Source organism: Carassius auratus, unplaced genomic scaffold (genome assembly GCF_003368295.1).
Source record: "Carassius auratus strain Wakin unplaced genomic scaffold, ASM336829v1 scaf_tig00216591, whole genome shotgun sequence".
Taxonomy (NCBI): Eukaryota; Metazoa; Chordata; class Actinopteri; order Cypriniformes; family Cyprinidae; genus Carassius; species Carassius auratus.
In genome coordinates, this window is record NW_020528649.1 from 26,722 (window position 1) to 51,055 (window position 24,334).

General features: G+C 38.1%; 1 protein-coding gene across 10 annotated transcripts in view; it reads left to right on the forward strand.

Moving 5' to 3' along the window:
* The first annotated feature begins 2,716 nt into the window (after positions 1–2,716).
* Positions 2,717–24,334, forward strand: part of LOC113098628 (neurexin-3b-beta) — a 257,272-nt gene continuing 235,654 nt past the window's right edge. For 6 of the 10 annotated variants that reach the window (XR_003289112.1, XM_026263652.1, XM_026263658.1 and 3 more), the window contains exons 1-8: positions 2,717–2,985; positions 10,903–10,929; positions 16,244–16,363; positions 16,478–16,859; positions 19,224–19,414; positions 19,649–19,822; positions 21,293–21,319; positions 22,951–23,070. Coding sequence is in view for 8 of the 10 variants with exons in the window: in XM_026263652.1 (XP_026119437.1) it covers positions 2,811–2,985; positions 10,903–10,929; positions 16,244–16,363; positions 16,478–16,859; positions 19,224–19,414; positions 19,649–19,822; positions 21,293–21,319; positions 22,951–23,070 (1,216 nt within the window). In the remaining 2 variants the exon portion in view is untranslated. The remainder of the gene's footprint in view (positions 2,986–10,902; positions 10,930–16,243; positions 16,364–16,477; positions 16,860–19,223; positions 19,415–19,648; positions 19,823–21,292; positions 21,320–22,950; positions 23,071–24,334) is intronic. The other 4 variants (XR_003289113.1, XM_026263654.1, XM_026263655.1 and 1 more) reach the window with 1 other exon arrangement.

Genomic DNA, 24,334 nt, shown 5'->3' on the forward strand with positions numbered 1-24,334 from the left:
AATGTGTAAATATTATATTTTTAATGTGCTATTTTACTCAAACACACTTAATATATTAATATTATGTAGTATAATATTATTTTATTATATTATTTATTTTATTTATTTTATATATATATATATATATATATATATATATATATATATATATATATATATATATATATATATATATATATATATTACGTTTTTCATTAAATGTAAATGTTTTTCATATTCACTATTTTATTTACATCAATTTTTGGTATGTATTTCATACTCATCATTAGTTGAAATACTATGCTGTCATGTTAACACAGATTGTGCTCTGTACAGTGGAACTGGCAGACAGAAGGCATATAGTAGCTCTCATACTAAAAATCCCCCATCCCCTCCTGTCCTCATTACCAATTTGGTTGGTAATTATGTAACACTTCCATTTCCAGCAAGCCCCTGAAAACATGCATCTCCTCATTACCAGTCAAAATGAGCTTTGGTGCTGTTGATATCTCCCCAAAATACCAGTTCTGCTGTGCAATATTTGTTTGATTAGCACAGACACACCAATCAATTTCAATATGGCGTGGAAGACATAGCATCCTGGCGATAGTGTCTGTTCAGTTTGCTTCGAGAAAGGCTGTTTAAGATCAGAGTGAGAGAGCAAGTAATTTAAGACAGGGAGTTAATCTGCTCTTCATTAATGCTTAAGAGCTCCCTTGAGACTCAGCAAGTGTGTAACAGCATCAGCAGGGACACTAGTTCTCTAATATGTGAGGAATTGATCTTTATATTTGTGAATTAATACATGCTAATAGAGTTGCTTAAACACAACCTTAATCATTCCCTAAATAACAAATAGATAAATTAATAATAATAATTATATAATATTGTAAGTATAATATTGTTATACTCAGATATGATATAATACTATTATTAAAAATTAAATTAAATTTATGCATTTAGCAGACGCTTTTATCCAAAGCGACTTACAGTGCATTCAGGCTATCAATTATTACTTTGTAAGTTAAAATCAGTGTTGTACAAAACTACATTAGAACAAAGCAAATCATAGAGGTTTGGACCTGAGTGTAAGTAAATGATGATAGATCTTTTTTTTTTTTTTTTCGTATGTATTAATTGATTGTCTTTATGTTTGTCTAAGTTGCATATAAATGGATGTTTCAGCTCATAACTGCAAAATAATGAACACTTGTAGTCTGAAGAAATTATGTTTTAATATTGGTAATGTGACATTCCTCTCCTTGTTGTGCCACCATCCTGACTGATGATGTTTAATGTGTCCTACCACATATTACATGAAAGATGTATATGCGTGTAATGCACATAATTTTCAACGCAATGACTCATGTGTTAAATGCAGACTCCTCCATCATTAAACAAAGGCAGTCCACTCCTCTTTCAGCCAGAGGCACATTCTTCTTTAACCACTTAAACTTGAGGCATGTATTTCAAGCTGGTTGCCTTTAATCCACTTTACCAGAATCCTCTATCAGCTCTGTTCTTTATCATTTTGGCCTGTTGTTGGGCTAAAAATGAAAAACTTTGATAGAAATGTCATTTGCGTGTGACAGAGGAGCGCCTTTGTGGTCAGACAAGGAACTTGTTGTGATAGATGGAACAGATTGCAATAAATAAATAAACAAATAAAGATAGATCTTCTCAGGTTATGCATGTAATCATGGTTACACAAGAGGAATCAACAGGCAGGTCCTAGGCATGGTGGGACACAGTGTCTTGTTCCCTCTTGGGGAACGATGGTTACATGTGTAACTCAAGACCATCCCCTTCTAGGATTTCCACACTGAATCCCCTAGGGCAAGGTTCCTCAAATCTGGACCCTGAGATCCAAGTTCCTGCAGAGTTTAGCTCTAACCCTAATCAAACACACCTGAGCATGCTAATCAATGCCAATCAATGTCTTTGGGATCATTAGAAAATCACAGGCAGGTGACTTTGATCAGGGTTAGAGCTAAACTCTGCAGCTCATTGGACCTCCAGGGCAAGATTTGAGGAAGGGGGCCTTAGGGGGCACAATGGGGAACAAAATACTCACTAAGCAATGCCTCGGTGCATGCATGACCACCTGGTGAGAGAGCACCAAAGAAATGGCAAGCATGCAATGATTTAAAGGAGACATGCCAATGAAAGCTGAATGGGGCAAACCAGCCAAAATAGTATAAAGGAGGGACATCCAATTCTCCCAAGATGTGAACAAGATGTCCTCAATCAGTAATGCATATAGAAACAATGGGCCATCTGCTTAAAACCCTGATGTAGGGGAGCCAGCCCAAAGAATGGGGAGGTCATGGGATCGCCTGCTTGGAAATTCCATGAGATTAGGGGAGATCGTCCACACATAAAAAGGAGAACTGCCTACTTTGAAACCTTAAGGTGGGGAGGCAGCTAAACCCTGCTCACAGCTCAAGGAGGAGAGACTGAACCATCAGCAGGTGGTTTGTGAAGCAAAGCATCATAAGTAACAGACCGAGGTGTAATATGTTACAAAATATGTTTTATAATATTGTACAAAATGTGTAAAAGCCATTAAACAATTTGCAATGTGATTAAATAACATGAAACACATTCACAAGGCTTTGTTCATATCAAAACTTTTCTCATCAAGTTGGTGTGAACAACAAATCATTGGCGTTTGATATTTTGAACTCACTGAATAAATCGTAATAATTTAAATAAATTGTAAATAGGTCCAGTGAAAGTACTATTTCTGAGGTCTAGGTTTAATATTTTTAATATGTTTTTTTGTGTCTGTTTTCTATACAGAGGCATCTGTCCTAAGCTACGATGGCAGTATGTATATGAAGGTGGTGATGCCGACGGTAATGCATACAGAAGCAGAGGATGTGTCTCTGAGGTTTATGTCCCAGCGTGCTTTTGGCCTGTTGATGGCTGCCACATCACGTGAGTCCGCAGACACACTACGACTAGAACTGGACAGCGGCCGTGTCAAACTGACCGTCAATTTAGGTATCGTATGCTATATTTCTCTCTCTGTTTCTCTCTCTGTTCCCTCTTTTCCTCGTCGTCTTTGGTTATTTTTTATGTTTGTCAGTTACTGGATGTTATCATCTTTCTTAAACTACAACTAAATTATTGTTTTGTTGGATTGCTCCTGTTTGCTTTTCATTCTCTTGCTTTGTCAGAGGGTGATGTGGACAGACGAGTTCTCTAATCGTCTCAATTGACCTCTGACATCATCATCTGCGCCAGTCCTTCTCATGCATGACAATTGTTAACTTAAATGGAAGGAACATAATATATGCATAATATGTATGTGTGTATTAGGGGTGGAGCGGTTAAACTTATTCATGGTTCTGTTTTTCATGTATTTTAGAGTCACGTTTTCAGTATGGTTCGGTATGTACTATGATTAGGGAAAACTATACTGTCAAATAAAAATAAAGAAAATACGAATAATTCTATCTAACTACAAGCAACAGAACAAATAAAAAAATAAAAAAATAGAGATTTTCCTTTTTTTTTTTTTTAGGTCTAACATTAGTTTTTAGGTACAAAAATGTAATTAAGTAATGAAATGTAAAACAGCATTGCATATTTGATTGTATAAATTAAAAATGTATCTTTATTAAAGTTACAAAAGCTATTCAATCAAGAGCAGTGAGTAATGTCTTTGCTGTTGCTGTTTGATTAATATTAAGAAAGTGCTGCCACTTTTAAGAGAAAGCCCTGATCCAATATGTTCAGCTGGCTATGTCTGCTCTAGGATACAAGATGAGCATTTTGGAATATTTTTTGTGTGAATTAGACTGCACATATTCCAGCATATGGCACTTGCATTGAACAAGAGTGAATGGTTCATCCACATGTTTATTTATTCATATTTTATTCAGATCTGTTGTAGTAATGTACTGGGAAGCCAGAATCCGCATCCAGCAACTTCTATTTCTAGCAAGCTATATTACAGATGCATTTTCAGATTTAAGTTGAACCTAGTCCTAGCGCGTGCCAAACTGTGTCTGGAGAACTGTACAATTTGATATTTTTCCGCGAACCGTTCCACCCCTTATACACACAGTACAGACCAAAAGTTTGGACATGCCTTCTCATTCAAAGAGTTTTCTTTATTTTCATGAAAATTGTAGATACACACTGAAGGCATCAAAACGTCTCGGTTACGTCTGTAACCTCGGTTCCCCGAGAAGGGAACGAGACGATGCGTCGATAACGCTTTGGGAACGCATTCTGCGTGAGTGCGTCTGAAGCATCCATGTCAACTAGTCCAATGGCGAGAGTGAGCGTCAGGAGTGACGTCACGACCAGGAATTGATAAAAACCCCAACCGGAGCAACCGGTGTTAGCTTCGACAGTGCCGAAGCAAGTCGATCACAGGAATGAAGGAAGTATGGCAGGGAGACGCATCGTCTCGTTCCCTTCTCGGGGAACCGAGGTTACAGACGTAACCGAGACGTTCCCCATCGAGGGAGAGACGATGCGTCGATAACGCTTTGGGAACGAGAATACCCAAACCGCCATATTACAAGTGCCTGAGTGTCAGACAGAAAACCCAACGCCTCTAGAATTAAAAACCTGAGACCCGGGAGTAGCGTCCAGGTCTAGGCTATAAAACCTGACGAATGTGAGTGGCGAGGACCAGCCTGCCGCATCACAAACATCCTGAAGAGAGGCCCCAGATAATAAGGCTCTAGAGGCCACCATACTCCTAGTAGAATGAGCTCTGACCCCCAAAGGGCACGGTAGGTCAGAAGACTCATAGGCAAGAAGGATAGCCCCAACTATCCACTTACTAAGTGTCTGTTTAGTGGCAGGAAGACCTATCTTAGGTGACCCGAAACAAACAAACAGCTGATCGGATTTCCGAAAAGAAGAAGTCCGATGAACGTAAGTGTCCAATGCTCGCACCGGGCACAAGAGGTTAGACTTTTCCTGGTCCGACGATGCAAACGGGGGAGGACAGAAAGCCTGCAGAACAATAGGTCTCGGAACAACGGTCGGTACCTTAGGGACGTATCCCTGCTTCGGGTAGAGAAATGCTTTGACCATCCCAGGTGCAAATTCAAGGCAGGTGGGAGAAACCGAGAGAGCCTGAAGGTCTCCGACTCTTTTAAGGGACGAAATAGCAAGGAGAAAAGTAGTCTTAAACGAAAGAAACTTCTCAGAAACCGAATCTAGGGGTTCAAACGGAGCCCTAGAAAGGCCTTCTAAAACTATAGCCAGGTCCCAGGCCGGCACTCTAGAACGAGTTGCAGGTCTCAGCCTCAAGGTGCCACGAAGGAAACGAGAGATAAGAGGGTCTCGACCCAGAGATGCACCACCCACTGGGGCGTGGAAAGCCGAGATGGCCGCCACGTAAACTTTTAAGGTGGATGGACATAGACCAGAAGCGAAGCGGTCTTGTAAAAACTCAAGAACTGAGCCAACAGAGCAGTGGACGGGGTCACACTGATGTTGGTAACACCAAGAAGAAAAAACATTCCATTTGAGTCTATAAAGTTTCCTCGTAGCTGGAGCTCTGGAGCTAAGAATGGTCTCCACAACCTCAGTTGAGAGACCACTCTCTATGAGTTGCGCCCCCTCAGAGGCCACACCCAAAGCTTCCAAATCTCTGGCCGGGGGTGAAATATAGTGCCCCCGGCCTGAGATAGAAGGTCTTTCCTGATCGGGATCTCCAAGGGAGAACCGTCGAGGAGATGAATCAGGTCCGCAAACCAGATTCGACTCGGCCAGTGTGGAGCTACGAGAAGTAGACTTACTCCGTCCTGGCGGACTCTCTCCAGAACTCCTGGGAGCAGAGCAACAGGGGGAAAGGCGTACAGACGTAGCCTCGGCCACGTCTGTACCATAGCGTCCAACCCCAGGGGGGCTGGATGAGTAAGGGAGAACCATAGTGGACAGTGCGTCGTGTACTGAGAAGCAAACAGATCCACTTCTGCTTGGCCATAACATTCCCATATGAGCTCCACCACCTCCGGGTGAAGCCTCCATTCCCCTGGCCTCAGCACCTGCCTCGACAGGGTGTCTGCTCCAATATTCTGAGTCCCTGGTATATACATCGCCCTCAGAGAGCGTAATTTCCCCAGAGACCACAGGAGGATCTGGTGCGCTAATTTGCAGAGTGGGCGCGAGCGCAGACCCCCCTGACGGTTGATGTAAGAGACCACCGATGTATTGTCTGTGCGGACCAGCACATGATGGTCCCTCAGGTCTGGCAGGAAGTGCCTCAAAGCTTTGAAGACAGCCATCATCTCCAGGCAGTTGATGTGCCAAGAGTGATGATGGCTCTCCCACAGACCCTGAGCTGAGCGGCCTTCCATTACCGCTCCCCAGCCCGTAAGGGAAGCATCTGTCGAGATGGTAACCCGATGACAAAGAGCTCCCAATACCGGACCCTGGGACAGGAACCAGTGTTCTCTCCATATGACCAAGGCGCGGAGACACCGCCGCGTGATCTTGATCGTACGAAGTGGGTTTCCCCTCGGGGAGAACCCTCTGGTCCTGAGCCACCACTGTAAAGGTCTCATGCCCAGCAGGCCAAAGGGGATCACATTGGACGCTGCTGCCATGAGACCCAACAATCTCTCGAACTGTTTTACAGTGCGTGACTGGCCTAGCTTTAGCTCCGAAGTGGCTGCGAGGATGTTGGCTACACGAGCGGGCGAAAGAGAGGCTCGCATCGTGACCGAATCCCATACCACCCCAAGAAAAGTGGTCCTCTGTAATGGAGATAGCACACTCTTCTTGGTATTGAGCCTCAAACCCAACTTTTGCATATGAGCGAGGACGACATCTCGATGCCGAACCGCCAACTGTTCTGATTCTGCTAAAATCAACCAGTCGTCCAGGTAATTCAGAATACGTATGCCCTGCAGCCTGAGCGGGGCCAGAGCTGCATCTACGCATTTCGTGAATGTGCGGGGTGAGAGAGCTAGACCGAAGGGAAGTACCCGATACTGGTATTCTTTGCCCCCGAAAGAAAACCTTAGGAACTTCCTGTGCTGAGGGAGGATGGAGATATGGAAGTACGCATCTTTTAGGTCTATTGTGACGAACCAGTCCTCGGATCTGATTTGAGTCACGATCTGTTTGAGTGTCAGCATCTTGAATTTTAATTTCTGAACTGTACGATTCAACAGACGAAGATCTAAAATGGGACGCAGCCCTCCATCCTTTTTTGGAACAATGAAATAACGGCTGTAAAAACCCGATGCCCTGTCGGGAGGATACACCTGCTCTATAGCATTTTTCGCTAAAAGAGATTTCACTTCTTGCTCCATGACCAGAGCCTGCTCGGGATGCACTACTGTGAGCAACACCCCGTTGTAGCGTGGGGGACGAGAACCGAACTGGATTCTGTAGCCCTTCTCTACTATCTGCAGGACCCATTGAGATATATTCGGCAGACTTTTCCATTCTGTCAGACATTCTACTAAGGGAACCAGCCTCTCGAGGCTGGCCTCTGGTGTAATTAGAACAGCTAGTTCGGGGACCTGAAGCCGAAGCGCAGGAACCACCCGAGCTAACTGCTCTTGGACCCCCCTCAGAGGGAGCGAGCCTGACGCAGCGTCTGGGAGACACAGCGCCAGAAACCCGCTGGAGACCGCTGCGCCCCGAGGCACCAAGGGTGGCGGGGTTGGCAGGACGGCCCGTGAGAGCACCGAGACCGGACGGGCACCGTATACTGAGGTGTACACCGCACTGTCTCGATTGGGGCTGCCCTCACAGGTCTGACCCATTTGGCGTCAGGACCTTTTCTTCTGAGCCGAAGCTTTCTTAGCGAGAAGAACGGTCCTCAGATCCGGCTTCTGCTTAGATTGCTTTGGCTGTGAGTGCTGGCTCGGTCCCCGTGATTTTTGAGGAGGAGCGCGAGACGCAACACTCTCTTTTTGAAAAACACGATATGAGGAGCATGATGGCTGGGGCTGCCTTGCACGCCCAGCAGCATCAGGATTAGAACGGCGAGGGAGAAAACTTTTAAAAGCTTCAGATTGCTTTTTATTTTCTTGAAATCTTTCAACCACTTCATTCACAGCATCACCAAACAGACCTTCATGAGAAATGGGAGCGTCTAAAAGAAAAGATCTATCTTTATCTTTAATATCTGAAAGATTAAGCCAAAGGTGTCTTTCTGTAGAAACCAAAGCAGCCATAGATCTACCAATAGCACGTGCTGTTTCTTTAGTCGCCCTGAGAGATAAATCCGTAGCCCGACGAAGTTCGCGAATTTCGTCACGGCTGACTCCCTCACTGTTATCTAACTCCCCCAGCAGCTCAGCCTGATAAGCCTGAAGCAAAGCCATCGAATGAAGGCAAGCTCCAGCCTGACCTGCTGCTGTGTAAGCTTTACCCACTAAATTAGATGTGATCTTTAAAGGCTTCGTGGGCAAAGTCGGGTTCTTAATAGATGACGCTGAACCAGGGGAAAGATAGCTCGCGAGCGTCTGCTCCGCCCGGGGCATCGCTTCATAACCATTTTCTTTCAGCCCTCTTATATCAGAATAAATGCGCACTTGAGGGCTGAAAAGACGTGATGAATATGGCTTATTCCACGATCTAGACAGCTCACTGTGAAGATCAGGGAAAAAAGGGAGACCCCGTGATGTAGGCGATGTTTTAGAAGACAGAAAACGCTCGTCTAATTTGCTTTTAGGACGAGCGCTCTGTTTATCAGATGGCCAAGATATATGTAATTTATCTACAGCTCGTGTTAATACATCAACCAACTCCTCATATGCTGGGGAAAGAGATGGCGAATCCTCTTCCCCCCTGATTGTGTCACCTTCACTGCCCGTTACATCTAACTCCTCGGAGCTAGAGCAACGAAGCAATGGGCTCTCCCCCCGGGCGGAAGAAGCCGCGGGGCGGGCTTCCGACACCGGAGTTTGAGCTATGGATCTCCCAGGTAAGGGAGGAGAAAGAGCCCTCGGACCCGTCTCCAACCCCGCTGAGAGATCCATTTGCGAACCCCAGGAATGCACTCTCCGTTCTGCCTCGGCAGAAGCGGGTCCTGCACCCTGAGGAGCGCGAGGCTCGCCGCTCTTCTCATCAAAGAGTGACAAGCGGGAGCGGAGCATGCGAAGCGAAAGCTTCTCACAATGCGGGCAATCAGTCTCCTCGAAGGCTGATAACGCATGCTCCACTCCCAAACAAACTACACAAAGCTCGTGTGTATCCCCACCCGTTAAATAACGCGGGCAGGGAGAAGCACACGGTTTGAATAGTTGCTTGGCCATAGTATATAAACTTTGCACAAGACAACAGTAAATATGACAGACAGGTTTGACACAGATCGCTTGCTGAGGCACAGAAAGCTAACACCGGTTGCTCCGGTTGGGGTTTTTATCAATTCCTGGTCGTGACGTCACTCCTGACGCTCACTCTCGCCATTGGACTAGTTGACATGGATGCTTCAGACGCACTCACGCAGAATGCGTTCCCAAAGCGTTATCGACGCATCGTCTCTCCCTCGATGGGGAACTATGAATTTACACATGTGGAAATATATGGAAATATATACATATCAAAAAAGTGTGAAACAACTGAAAATATGTCATATTCTAGGTTCTTCAAAGTAGCCATCTTTTGCTTTGATTACTGCTTTGCACACTCTTGGCATTCTCTTGATGAGCTTCAAGAGGTAGTCGCCTGAAATGGTCTTCCAACAGTCTTGAAGGAGTTCCCCGAGAGATGCTTAGCACTTGTTGGCCCTTTTGCCTTCTGTCTGCGGTCCAGCTCACCCCTAAACCATCTCGATTGGGTTCAGGTCCGGTGACTGTGGAGGCCAGGTCATCTGGCGCAGCACCCCATCACTCTCCTTCTTGCTCAAATAGCCCTTGATGCCTTCAGTGTGACAGTGTGACATAGTCATGAAAATAAAGAAAACTCTTTGAATGAGAAGATGTTTCCAAACTTTTGGTCTGTACTGTGTGTATATATATATATATATCTCATACATGGCAGTTTAATGTATCACCAGGCCTAAATTATATACTATGTACAGGACTGTTTCTTTGTAATATTTTTTTTCTGTATTTTTGTCTGCTCTGTTCTTATAGTAAGATGGGTTTAACAATCAGTTATGTATCTTTCTGTATAACAATTTTTGTCACATTATCAGGAAAATATCTACCCATTTCCCATCCCTCACTCTAAACGGCATTTATCATGCCTTGTTCAAAGATGGTATTCACCCCTTCAATGGCCTTTAGCCTGCGGCCCTGTAAGCAAACAGCCTGAGACCAGAGCATCCAGCACACCTGCAGCTGGTAGTCAAATCATCATCCACAAAACATAAAAAGCATAAAAGCATAAAAAACAATCAGAACAGTCAGGGTTTTTTATTTTTATTATTATTTTTTTTATTATTATGTAATACAAGCTACAAGTCTGTGTGGTGCTAATGCATTTTGGACCAAGGCTGTTTGCTCCCACTTTTCTGTTGCGGTTGATGGCACATGATAAAAATGGCCATATGGATTCCAACCTGGATGACAATTGTTACATCCAGGTTACAATTGTCATAAGAATCTGCAGTTCTCTGTGAAATTCATACAGTTTGTGCTTGTCCAATAATGTAGATGATAATTCATAAAAGAAAGATGAAAAAGCTAAAATATAACTAAATTGATGAATCCTTTTGGATTAGAGCAGGCAGCCATTTTATATGGATTACTACTATATAAATTAAATACTTAAAAAAAAAAAAGTAGTCATAAAAATGATAATAATTGGCAAAACAAGTTATATCAAACATACTGGCTGGAATGATAAAATGGATGTTGGAAATTACCCAAAATGGCTGCTGCTCCATGTGCTCATCCCCGGAAGGTGGTGTTTCTGTTGTTGGATGTCTGCAGCTGTATCCTTGAAGGACGAGATTTCATCTGTCACTTGTTCTTCCCCATCTAGATTGTGGAAGGATAAACTGTAACACCAGTAAGTTTTTTTACTCCGTTTGTTCTACATAAACACAAGACATTAGCTTATGAAATTGATGTTTATTTCCATAGACTGTCAGTTTGATCTTATTTCTTTAACAGTGTTGCTAACCTATACTACCAGTTAAACGTTTGGATTTATTCTACCCATTTTATTATTATTATTATTATTATTATTATTATTATTATTATTATTATTATTATTATTATTATTATTATTGTTGTTGTTTTTATTAGATTAGGTAAGGGGTTCCTGTTAGCAAAAAAAAAAAAAAAATAATAATAATAATAATTTATACATATATATATATATATATGTATGTATGTATAGTGATATACTGAATGATTTTGCAATACTATAATTACAAAACTTTTTTAACGCTTTTAAATTCTTCACTTTCAAACCTTTGAGCTTTTATATTGGTGGGTTTCTGGTGAAAGGTTGTAAACATCTTTGCACAATGATGCAAATACATCCCCAATGCTCATTTATATTAGGTTCAATCACAATATTAGCCGCTTTTTACATTCTTCTGAACACTATCAGCAAACTCTATAGTTGCATCCTAAAGGCTGGAATAAACTACACGAGTTTTAAAATCAGAACAGATTTTAAAACACTGGCCATCAAACACTTTGTCATTGTAATCAAACACTTTGTAATTGTCACAGAGGAAAAATTGGCCATCATACACTGAACGACTGAGGATAGAACCCTTCAAGACTTTAAAGTTGTTCCAATCAAAATTAACTCAAAAAGTTAATTTTAACAAAAAGTTGTCGCTAGATGACGTCATATGTTAATTAACATATTCACAATGTCATTGCATGACTTTTACATTTGTTTGCCTGTGTGCTCACAAACTGTATTTTAATGCAGCCAAATTCTCAATAAAACTGTTTTCACTGATATATGTTTCTATTTCTGTTGTCAGACAATGGGACAAAGATGAAATAGTGACTGAAACGCAGCCCATTAAGACTATAACCAGCTCTCTAATCTGCACAAAAATCCGGATACATAAACAGGATGTCGTCTAATGAAATCAAATACACATAACATTAAGACAATGGCTGTGCCATGATTTCAGTTATATTTGCATGTAAAATAGAGTTTGAAGTGACAGATTGTCTTCTTTAACTGAAATTGTTGATCACCTCAGCTGCTAGATGAACAGAGCAGATGCAGAGAGAGGTTTGTGTGTGTGTATGCGCTGGAAAAACTAGACATCATGCTTGTGTAGCAGTACCAGCGAGTCTCAGAAACTAAATAAGGTTTGTCCAAGAAGTCGCTAGATTTGTCACTTGCCGCTTTTTGGGAAAAAAGTTGGTAAAGGGGTATGAAAAGTGGCTAAATCTAGCGACAAAGTCACTAAATTGGCAACACCGACTGTGTTCTAAAATCTCCTGAAAAAAATTGACATATCTGATATTCTCAGATGGGATGTAATCATAGTATGAAGCTCAAAAAAATTTAATGAAAATAAAAATAAATAAATAAATTAAACATGGTCTTTGACCATCATTACTTGACTGAAATCTGTCAACTGAAATCTGCAGGCTAGCTCTGACTTTTGGAAACTAGTGTTGACTTATGCAAACTCTAAATCGGAGGGAAATCTTGGCAAAAATCATGTAGTGTATTCCTGCCTTAAGATGCTTTTAAACAGCACTGAATGACTTCTCATATGTGCTTGAAATTTTTTATTCACCGCTCTAATTTTCTTTACATTTTATATTTCAGTTTCAGTGTTTTCATTTCATTTATGACTAAGCCTTTAAATCAAAGGGCTTATTTTAAGGACAAGTATTAAAAATTAGGATAAAGTCCAAACTTTTGATCCTTGTCCTTGTTTTATAAGCTGTTAAATGTTATTATTTAAGCATTATTAAATAATGCAGTTTTAAAGTTTTTGTAATGCTAAGAAAAAGTATAACTGCTTTTACTCATCTAAAAGGCTCTGGTTTCTCATCCCCTTCCTCATCAGAGATTTGTAAGGTTAAGATTTAGATTTTCTTCTTCTTCTTCTTCTTCTTCTTCTTCTTCTTCTTCTTCTTCTTCTTCTTCTTCTTCTTCTTCTTATGTCAGGTTATAGAAAAATAAAATCCCATTCCTTTTCTCCATAGATAAATAATTTTAGTCAAATGAATACAGATCTACCATAAGCTCTGAGGATGATACATTTTGAAATATGCTTCTGTAGAACCCACAAATCAGTGTGATTTTCCGTTATTCTGATAGATTGTAGTTAACATCAAAAAGAAACTAAATTTGGCTCAGCTTTTACCGTTTACCCTCACATTGCAAATTTGATTAGAATTTAGAATTTTGGTTAGAATTTCTATTTTATTAATCTAATTATAATTGTGTTTAATTTGTCTTTATCCTTATAATCACATATTGTCACTAGTTTTATATTGTACTATGGTTTCTGATTCAATATACTTACTTCTATAAGTATACTTACATATTTCTGTGTGTATTCAGTCTTACACCTTTTTTTTTTATTTATTTTTAACAATTTCCACTTGCTTTTTTGCTTCAGATCAGGTGTTGTCATGTCATTAATTTTGGAGCTGATTGGTTTGGTTCATGACTTGTCACAACTACGTTTAACGTTAATACGTTTTTCTTATTTATAGATAAAATTAATGTGAAAAAAAGGAAACTTTACTATTTTTTATGTTTTTGAAATAAGTTTCTTCTGTTCATCAAGCCTGCATTTATTTGATCAAAAAATACTGAAAAGATGGTAATATTGTGAAATATTATTACAACTTAAAATAATAGTTTTCTACTTGAATATACTTTTAAAAAATAATTTATTCCTGTATGCAAAGCTGAATTTTCATCATCATTACTCCAGCCTATATATATATATATATATATATATATATATATATATATATATATATATATATATATATATATATATATATATATATATATAATAAAAATAATAATAATAATAATAATAATATATATATATATATATATATATATATATATATATATATATATATATATATATATATATATATATATATATATATATATATATATATATTCTAATATTCTTTACTATCACTTTTTATCAATTTAACACATCCTTAATGAATAACTTTATTGATTTTATTTTAAAAAAGAAAGAAAAAAAAACACTGACCCCAAATTACTGACCAGTAGTGTGTATTGTTATTACAAAATGTTTATATTTTAAAAACATAGTTTTTTTTTTTTTTTTTTTTTACTATTTATTCATCAAAGTATGCTAAAAAAGTATCACATGTTCTGAAAAAAAAATATTAAGTAGCAGAACTGTTTCCAACTTTGATAATGAATCATCATATTAGAATAATTTCTAAAGGATCATTTGATAATGATCCTAAAATTTCAGCTTTGCATCACAGAAATAAATGATAATTTAAAGTATAATAAATTTAAAAACAATTATTTTATATTGTAATAATATATCACAATATTAAAAACAAAAAATCAGTATTTTTGTTAAAATAAATGCAGGCTTGATGAGCAGAAGAAACTTCTTTCGAAAACATAAAAAATAGTAATGTTTCCAAACTTTTGGTCTGTACTGTATATATTGGTGGTTACTGCTGCACTCCACTCAAGTAACAGTTTGATATAAGTTTTCTGTGTGAATCAAAGTTGTCATCCTTGGGGGCACTTGTGTGCTCATCCCAGTATTAGTAGATAATAATAATACAATTCATAATAACAAAAGGTCCAGTAATTACAGTGAATTGCCCATCCTGAATAAGCAGAAAAGTAACGGGTAGCACCACATGACCATGCTGTGATTTTAAATTGGCTCTGAGTTGAAAATTGTAATAACCACTGAGCTGACAGTATTAGGGAAGAGCTCAAATGGAAGCACTTTATTTTACAGTCCTGTTACTCATATACATACTATGTTTTTATTATAGTAATTACAGTAACTAGTTAAAAACTACTTACCCCTAAACCTAACCCTACCACATATAGTTACATTACAGTACTTTCTTTGGTAGGTACATTGTAATGTAATTACACGTACTGTAAAATACCCATATGGTTACATTACAGTACTTTCTTTGGTAGGTACACTGTAATGTAATTACACATACTGTAAAATACCCATATGGTTACATTACAGTACTTTCTTTGGTAGGTACATTGTAATGTAATTACACATACTGTAAAATAAAGTGCAACGTTATAATAGTAATAATTAGCAATATAGGACCATCTTACCTGACTAAAACAGAAGACTTTGAGTAATGAAAGATATTTAACACCATTAAATATGTTTTACATGGTTATATTTATAAAGATATGTGATATAATTTATTGTATCATATTTATTTATTAAATATCTTAACAGAGATACCTACTTTTTTTGTGACTGATTTGTTGATTAAAATAAAAGCAAAACACACACACACCAATTCTATATGGCTGTGACTCTTATTTATCAATAAATTATTTAGAAAGACTGTATTTCTCTATAAATTATGGTGAAAGGCACATTTATAAATCAAATCCTAATGGGACTTTTAATAATTTGATGCCATACCTCACCATCTTAAACTATAAAATCTATATACCCTCTTTCTTTTCTAGATGTATATAAACACACAGGTCAGGTCATTTAGAGAGTCATCTATGTAGCTTTTTGTAGTCAATTAAGAGTTTTTGTTTAATAAGCATGTTCTTCAATTAACAGCAGAACGGCTGAAAAGAAAATAGTAATTTAGTGCTGATTAACCTTTTTATTTATGTGGTGCTTATAGAGAGGCACTTTGTATTCTGCTGGATAATTTGAAGTTTAAAGACTCAATATATTTAAGAAGCTCATGTTAATGGCACCAGTAAATCAGTACAACAATCCGTGTTTCCAAAAAGTACTTCTATTTGTGCAGACAAAGTATTTGTATGACAATGCACCCTTAAAACATAAATGTCAAAACTGTGTTTGGAATTAATTGCTAGCATAGTTTGCTTACCATTTCTGTGGTATGAATAAGCTACCGTATTCAACATATACCTTAGCCAAACCTTAGTTCTGTTTCATATTTTGGCCTTTTCTGAGTAACAGAAGTTTAAAAATATTGATATTCCAATGAACTATTGGTGCCCCACTTTATAATATGTAAAACATGTTTACAGTCTGTCATCTTGATGACAGAAGTTTGAAAATGTAAACCAGTTTTTTGAACACCACATGAAATGAATTATTAAAATGTTGTGTAGCCAGATATTTGATTTGCAGGGCTAGTGTGTGTAAACACTAATTGACACACATCATTCTCAGGTAAAGGACCAGAGACATTGTATGCTGGCCAGAAAGTGAACGACAATAATTGGCACTCAGTCAAAGTGATGCGACGTGATAAAAACATCAAACTCATGGTGGATGATGATGTAGCTGAAGGTATGAATGCGGTATAATCTTTTCAGAACAGCTTTTAAGCAGCTGTCCCCATGTAATGCATTAATCTATCACTTACTAATCACTTTATCAAGACCTCCTGTTCTTCTTTCACAGGTCAGATGAATGGTGACCACACTCGACTGGAGTTTAGTAATATTGAGACCGGAATCCTGACAGAACGTCGGTTTGCCTCCACATCTCCATCCAATTTCATTGGCCACCTGCAAGGCCTGAAGTTCAACAGCCTCCTCTACATTGACATGTGCAAGAATGGGGACATCGAATTCTGTGAGCTCAATGCTCGTTTTGGCATGCGCTCCATTGTGGCCGATCCAGTTACCTTCAAGACCAAAGGAAGCTATCTGGGTCTTGCTACACTCCAGGCTTATAGCACCATGCACCTCTTCTTTCAGTTCAAAACTACCTCGGGTGATGGATTCATTCTCTTCAACAGTGGAGATGGAAATGATTTTATTGCTGTGGAGCTTGTCAAAGGGTAAGTGGAAGTAAGGAGCTCCAAGTTAGCAAAGTTCCAACAGAATCTAGGTTTTACCCAATGGCCATTTTATTGAGGTTGACAGGGAAGGTTGGGAGGTGGGAGTCCCATAAAGAATCCATTCTGGGGTGTTGAAAGTTGTCCACCGTAAAGTGTCTAAAAGTGTGTTCATTTTCAAGATTACCAAACTACTACACACCCCAGAATACATTGAATAGCTAATGGCAGGGAATTTGATTTAATCCAATAAATGCAAATCTTTTGAATACAGGTACAGTATGTTCACTAAAAAGATTTATTCAAATTTTCTGACTGATTAATTAAGTGAGTCTTGCTGGAATTTGCATCATTACATTTTTAGGTGGTCTTGTCCCAAGGCCTAGTTGACAAAGTCTTTTCATGGGATCTGTCTCTAGAGCTCTTCCAGTTGACATGATCTCCGCTGACATTCAGACTGTAGAGGTTGTCTATATGTGCTGATCCTCCATCTGGCCTGAAAACCGACTGGATCCGTGTGACTATAGTGACCTCAGAATGAGAATGAAACAGACTAATAATAGATGCCATTCTTCTTATGATGTAACAAGTACAGTACATCAGGTGTTATGGGAAGTGTTCCCAGTTCCGATAGACCTAATTAATGCTGCCTTACAGTCCTTTGATGGATTTGAATTATAGAAATGTGATATTGTATTATATGCATGTCTGGTTAAAGAGATGGGTCTTTAAATATCTTGCAAAATAGGAAAGGGATCTGCCAAAAGTTAGTTTTGATATTTTAGGTATTATCAAATTTTCAGTGTTCTAAGATCGCTGTGGACGTGAAGGACTATAATTTGATAAGAGCTTGCTCAAATATTAGGGAGCTAAAACATTCAGGGCTTTATAATTAATTAGCAAGATTATAAAATGTGTTTGTTGTTCAATAGGGAGCCAGTGCAGAGTTGGCAGATTTAGGCTAATATGGTTGTACTTCCTGCTTCCAGTAAGAACTCTAGCTGTTGCATTTTGGACAAGCTGGAGTTTTTTTTTTTTTTTTTTTTTTATTAAGCACACAGAGCAACCACCCAATAAAGCATTACAATAATCTAACCTTGATGTCATGAATGCATGAATTAATATTTCTGCATTTGACATTGAGAGCATAGATCATAATATAGATATATTTTTAAGATGGCAAAATGTGGTTTTACAAATGCTAGAAACATGGTTTTCAAAAGAAAGATTGATATTAAATAGCAACCAGGGTCCTAACTTAGGACAAATAATTCACAGTATAAGACAGTGTTATAGATTACATGCTCACCATTGTTTTTAATTTTTGTTTTTGCAGAATTTAGCAGTAGGTAATTACTAGCCATCCAGTTTTTATTTCAACTGTGCATTCCTTTAGTTTTGCGAGTTGGTATGTTCCATTGGGCTGCAAAGAAATATAGAGCTGAATATCATCAGCGTAACAGTGAAAGTTAACACCATGTTTCATGATGATATCTCCCAAGGGTAACATGTAACACTTAAAAAAAGTGGTGCCAGTATTGAGCCACGTGGTACTCCATACTGTACTTGTGATCAATATGATACCTTCATGAATATGAATATATAATTATCTAATATGAATCTTCATTCACTCTTATGAATTGATGATGGTGAGAGAAATAAGATTTGAACCATGCCAATGCAATTTCACTAATGCCAACATAATTTTGTAGTCTACTCAAAAGAATTTTGTGGTCTATAGTGTCAAAAGAAGCACTAAAATCCAGTAGAACTTATATAAAGATACGACCACGATCGTATGATAAGAGCAGGCTACTTGTAACACTGATGAGAGAAGTCTCAGTACTATGATAAAGTCTAAATCCTGACTGGAAAGATTCAATTTCTCTATTAGATGGAACATAGTTCTGATGATACTATTTGTTGAACATCAGTTTTATTGTTACCATGTTTTGTATATGCTAGTTCAGGGAACAGACAGTCTCTATAGTATCATATCTAGGTCAAATAGTCTCTCTGTGCTGAGAACTGACTTCTGTGACGTGAGGCAACCAGCAGAAGGTCGGCTTAGTCAGTTTGTCAGTCAGTCTGTTTCCTGACCTGGGCCCCAGGTTTGAATTTAGAAGCAAAGTTAGCCTTGTCCATCAAAACAGACTGATCAACTTGACCTGTCCTCTGGCTGGACACAAAACCTGTTCCTCTTTAAAATGAGTTTCCACTCTCACTGTCATCTAATAGAGAGCCTCTCAACTGATCAGCTGAATTTGCTTTAGTGTGTGCTTTGGCTCAGTGTTCTTCAGTGAAGTGCACTTGAATGGATTTGGGACATGACTACATTTGAGCTCAGTGTGTTTGTGTGTTTGACAGGTATATTCACTATGTGTTTGACCTGGGAAATGGACCCAGTCTTTTGAAAGGAAACAGCGACAGTCCTCTTAATGACAACCAGTGGCACGATGTTGTGATCACTCGAGATGCCAGCAACACACACACACTAAAGGTGGATGCCAAGTCTGTCAGCCAGGTGGTCAACGGAGCAAAAAATCTGGACCTGAAAGGTCAGCCATACACTTAACCTTTTTAGTGACATTTTTTATTATATTTTTGGTTCTCTAAAACAAAAACAGATTAGTACATTTCAGTAAACAGGAAATGTTGTTTACTGAGCACTGAACGCACCTTACTACATATGATTAGATTTATACGTAAAACAAGAAAAAACCTAATTTCCAATGTAATTCAAGCAATTTTAAGTTATATTCTCTTTTTTTTTTTTTTTTTACTCTTTGCAGGTGATCTGTTTGTGGCCGGTTTGGGACCTAACATGTACCAGAACATGCCGAAGCTGGTGGTGTCTCGTGAGGGTTTCCAGGGCTGCTTAGCTTCTATGGATCTCAATGGCCGTCTGCCTGACCTTATCAATGATGCTCTGTTCCGTAGTGGGCAGGTCGAACGTGGCTGTGAAGGTATAATATAAGCCGTTCATCAAACCTAAAACTAAATCTCTACCAATCCCTGACACACTGCTGTGTTTTAACCATCAAATTCAAACCTGATTTAACCTCTGCACCAATTGTTTTTCTCTCTAATCTTTGTCTTTTACTTATATTTTAGTTCGATTTTTATGCCTCACTGGAATTCTGGGTATTCTCTGTTGTTTTGCTAATACGATAATATTCCATTTTAACTGTTACCTATCATGTACAACAGTGGTTCCCAACCTTTTTCAACTCGCGGCCCACACAACCAAACACATGTTTGCGCGGCCCACTTCAAAAAAATTAACTGACCCCGCTATTGTTGGGTTAATAACTTAGTACTCAGAAGCTAGTTTTTAAACTATATTTATTGAATAAACTAGGGCTGTGCGATATGAAAAAAAAAAAAAAAAAAATCGCGATTTTTTTTAATCAATTTTGCAATTGTGCTTTTACAGTCATAAATGCATTCAGGATTAATTTGAAACATATTTCCAAAAGAAAACCAATCAGAGCTTTATCAAAAAGTTGTAACATCTCTAGAACAGACATAAGTCAAAATTATCACTATAGTGAAGATGTAAAAAAATGTATAGACTTGTGGCAAAAAATAAATAAATAAATAAAAAATCCTGTATACAGGGACTATTTTTTCTTTTTTGCCATGCATTGTTCATAGAGCTCATTAATTGTAGCGGTGCCTCAGGTGTTGCAGTGTGTATACAGTATGTGTATGCGGTCAGCAGTGAGAGCGCATAAATATAACGCGAAAGCACATTAAAATAATGCACGAGTGCGAATCTCTCTGTTCGCAGCAGATTTCCTTTGCTCTGTCACAAAACCGGTCGTGCTTGCTCAGATACACGCTGCTTTGCGAGGAGAGAGTGTGCACACTTAAAACGTGTCTCCTCTCACTTAAACTGCATCCTGTTCACTAACAAATTCACTCTATGCTCATGTGTTAGACATGAATTATTTTCGCACGTTTTTATTTCTAGCCTTTTACCGCAGTGAGAACGCTCTGATCCGTCAACATTGGCTCAGAAAAAAGGCACATCACAGACAGTGTGTGAACCTGGAGTTAGGCATATGCGCACGCTCAAATCGTGATTTTAGGACGTTTTCTTTTAATCGCACAGCCCTAGAATGGACTGAAATGAACAGAAAATAATTGGCGGCCCACTTGCAATACCGCGGACCACAGGTTGAAAACCACTGATGTACAATATAGACACAGGTTATTTGTTATTGAAGATTTGAATGAGATACATTTGTTTAACAGAAGAATAGAACAAAATAAAAATTTCATAACTTTCCTTGCCTTACTAATGTCATTACCCAGGTTACTCTCTCATGATCCTTCACACACACATTTTCCTCTCTCTTGACTGACCTTCCCTCCACTTACCAACCTCTGTTTTGTTATCCAATTCTTTCTGAAATGTTTTGCTTACAAAGTTGGTTTCACCAAAGCGGACCTTCAAGGTAGAGGCTTTAACTTTTTTTTCATCTCACACGCACACACACACACACACACACACACACACACACAAGCCTGGCTGAAAGTTGCAATGAGCTTTTACAAACAACTACCATATTTTTCGGACTATAAGTCACACCTAAGTATGAGTCGCATCAGTCCAAAAATACGTCATGCATGGAAACAAACATATATACGTCGCACTGGACTATAAGTCACATTTATTTAGAACCATGAACCAAGAGGAAACATTACCATCTATAGCCGCGAGAGGATTCTCTATGCTGCGTCATGTCAAATTAATTTTGATGAATTTCAATCATTTGGAAAATAATTAGAGACAGAAACAAGCAAGAGTAAAGAAAGAATTATTCTATTTCTTCCTAGACTCAATAAAAGCACTTTCAGCCAGTGGAGACGTTCATACATCTGCACTCATGACTTTGCTCTTGTATTGAATGCATGCTTGGTCTCTTTTATCTGTGATCTGAGATGCTGGAATTGACATTTCAGAATGGTTTTAATAATTCTATTAAAATGAATCTTGATAGAGTGTAAACACAATCGTTTGCATTCCCTGTTAAAGGTTCATCAATTGTCTATTATGAAGTGTGAAATGTGAACACATTTTAAAAAGAGAAATGTGTGCAGATGGTGCATATCATCTTTTTTTCTTCTAGCAGGGTTCAGCATGGAGGGTTTTGTATCTTGAAATCTATTATTATTATTTTTTATTATTATTACTCTTATTACTGCAAATACATGAATAAATAAATAATTGTTAATCAGTATTTTTGTCTTGTTTTCCAGTTATTGGTGTGTTAGTATAAACCTCACCATGGGCATCACAAGGAACAACTGGAATGTCACAAAATGGCTAAGCTTAGCTAATGAATATTAATTAGTTAATGTACGAATAATTATATTTTACATCTAAAAGATTTTTTTACAACTTAGAAAGATGTGACATTTATCTGGACACGAGGATTTAACTTCATTCTTATAGCTACATATTTTCAGAGATCCAGATTTTAATCTAACTCAGTCTAATTTTTTATTGCAATAAAATAATCTGTAAAAAAGTGTCTGCATATCAGAAGTGGTTTAGTCATTGTTTAGTCATTCTGTATAGTGATTTCACTAGAATGTTTGTCATGTGACCTCAACATGGCAGCCCAGATGAGGTGACCCACTCAATGCAAAATAAATTATGTTTTATTAGTGCTTTGTTGTCCAGTTCCTGGAGACACACTAAAAGTACACATTTTGGATATCTCCATTATCTGACCAATCCATTTGAGGTTCCCTAGGGGGAAACTTTACAAATAATCTTTTTAAAAAGTAATATATAGACTCTTAATGTATTACAAAATAGAAACAAGACCAACATATTGATTAAGCATTTTTTTCTTTTAATTTTGTTTTCCTTCTTTTGTTTGCTTGTCTCATTTTTCCACTACTACAATGTTGTTAAATATTTAGGTTGAATGTACAATCTTGAATCTGTTTACCGAGTGTTGATGCCGACCTGTGAATGACCTTGCATGCACACTAGTCTTGTTATGCTACCTGTTACTGCTGAAATCTGTCATTACTATTGACACATGATATGATATTCCTGTCTCCTTCATATCAGGGCCCAGCACTACATGCCAGGAGGATTCGTGTGCCAACATGGGTGTGTGCATCCAGCAGTGGGAGAACTTCACCTGTGACTGTTCCATGACCTCTTACTCTGGCACCCAGTGCAATGACCGTAAGTAACCCAATTATGCTTAATTTTGCTGATTGTAACGTCAAGTTGATTTTTTGGTGTTGCCTCATCATTAAGAAAATCTAATTACACAGACTGTGCTTTGTGTCTGATTATTGGCTGCGTCCAAAATAGATTTTCACAATGATCATTGTTGGCAATAGAATGCACGATAACAATATTATCATGATATCCATATACATTTTTAATCATTATAGCTTTATCTTTGTTAAACTGTACATACACATACATAACATTAAAGTGAGAACACTATTGAACTAGATATTGTAAATTCTTTGTGCCTTAAATGACTGTTTTTCTAGCCTGTTGATACACTAGCACAGTCAAGTTCACGTGTGCATTTGCATCCTTTTGTGCAGAAGTTCTTATATAACAGTATTCTATATTTGATTAATGTCAACTATGGTTGAATTTGAAAAAAAATCATATTCATTTTAGACGTTTCTTTTTAAAAAATGTAGCTTTTGTTGGTTACATTATAATATCTGATAATTGTGTGATGGTTTGAAGGAAAAACGGGCCCATTATAGTGGTTGAATGTAATATTATAAGGAATGAAACTTTAAAAAGACCTCATAAATTCATTTGACAAGTGCAAGTTTCCTTTCCTACTGTATGCTGATGTATTTTATTGTAAAACTGGAAATCTGGAATATATTCTGGTTTGGTTTTGGATTTTGTGTACTGGTAATAATTTTGAAGGTATAGTGATTTTTGGTTTTATGTATAAAGAAATGAGATGGAAACAAGTATGATACTTTACTATATTTGTTAGCTACAGTTCCTGGACTAACACATGGAAACGCAACCAATCGTTGCTTTCTAATTTTGTGGTTAGGGTTACAGGAAGGGCTGAGATTGGCTAAATAAAAATATAGCCTTCAGGAACAATAAAGGATGCTGATTCAGGAAAGTACTTCTGTAAAAGTGGTTTTGTGTGAGTGAATGACTGTGAGGAATGTGTGGTCCATCTACCCAGTGAGCAGACAGGTTAATAAGCTGTGAGCAGTTGTAATGAGGTGCAGTAAATGTTTAAATGTCAAATTAGCCCAGCAGCCTCTCAAACATGGCAAATCATAAATATGGAATCCTTCTCGTCTAACTCGCACTCTCTCTTTTACTTCTCCCTCTATGTTTCTGTCTCCATTATTGAAGAATAAACTGGCGTCTGTTTCTTTAATGATGTCTCCCATGTTTAACCTTTGGCAGTTGTATGCTGTTTCATCACTCAGACATTTCTAATCAT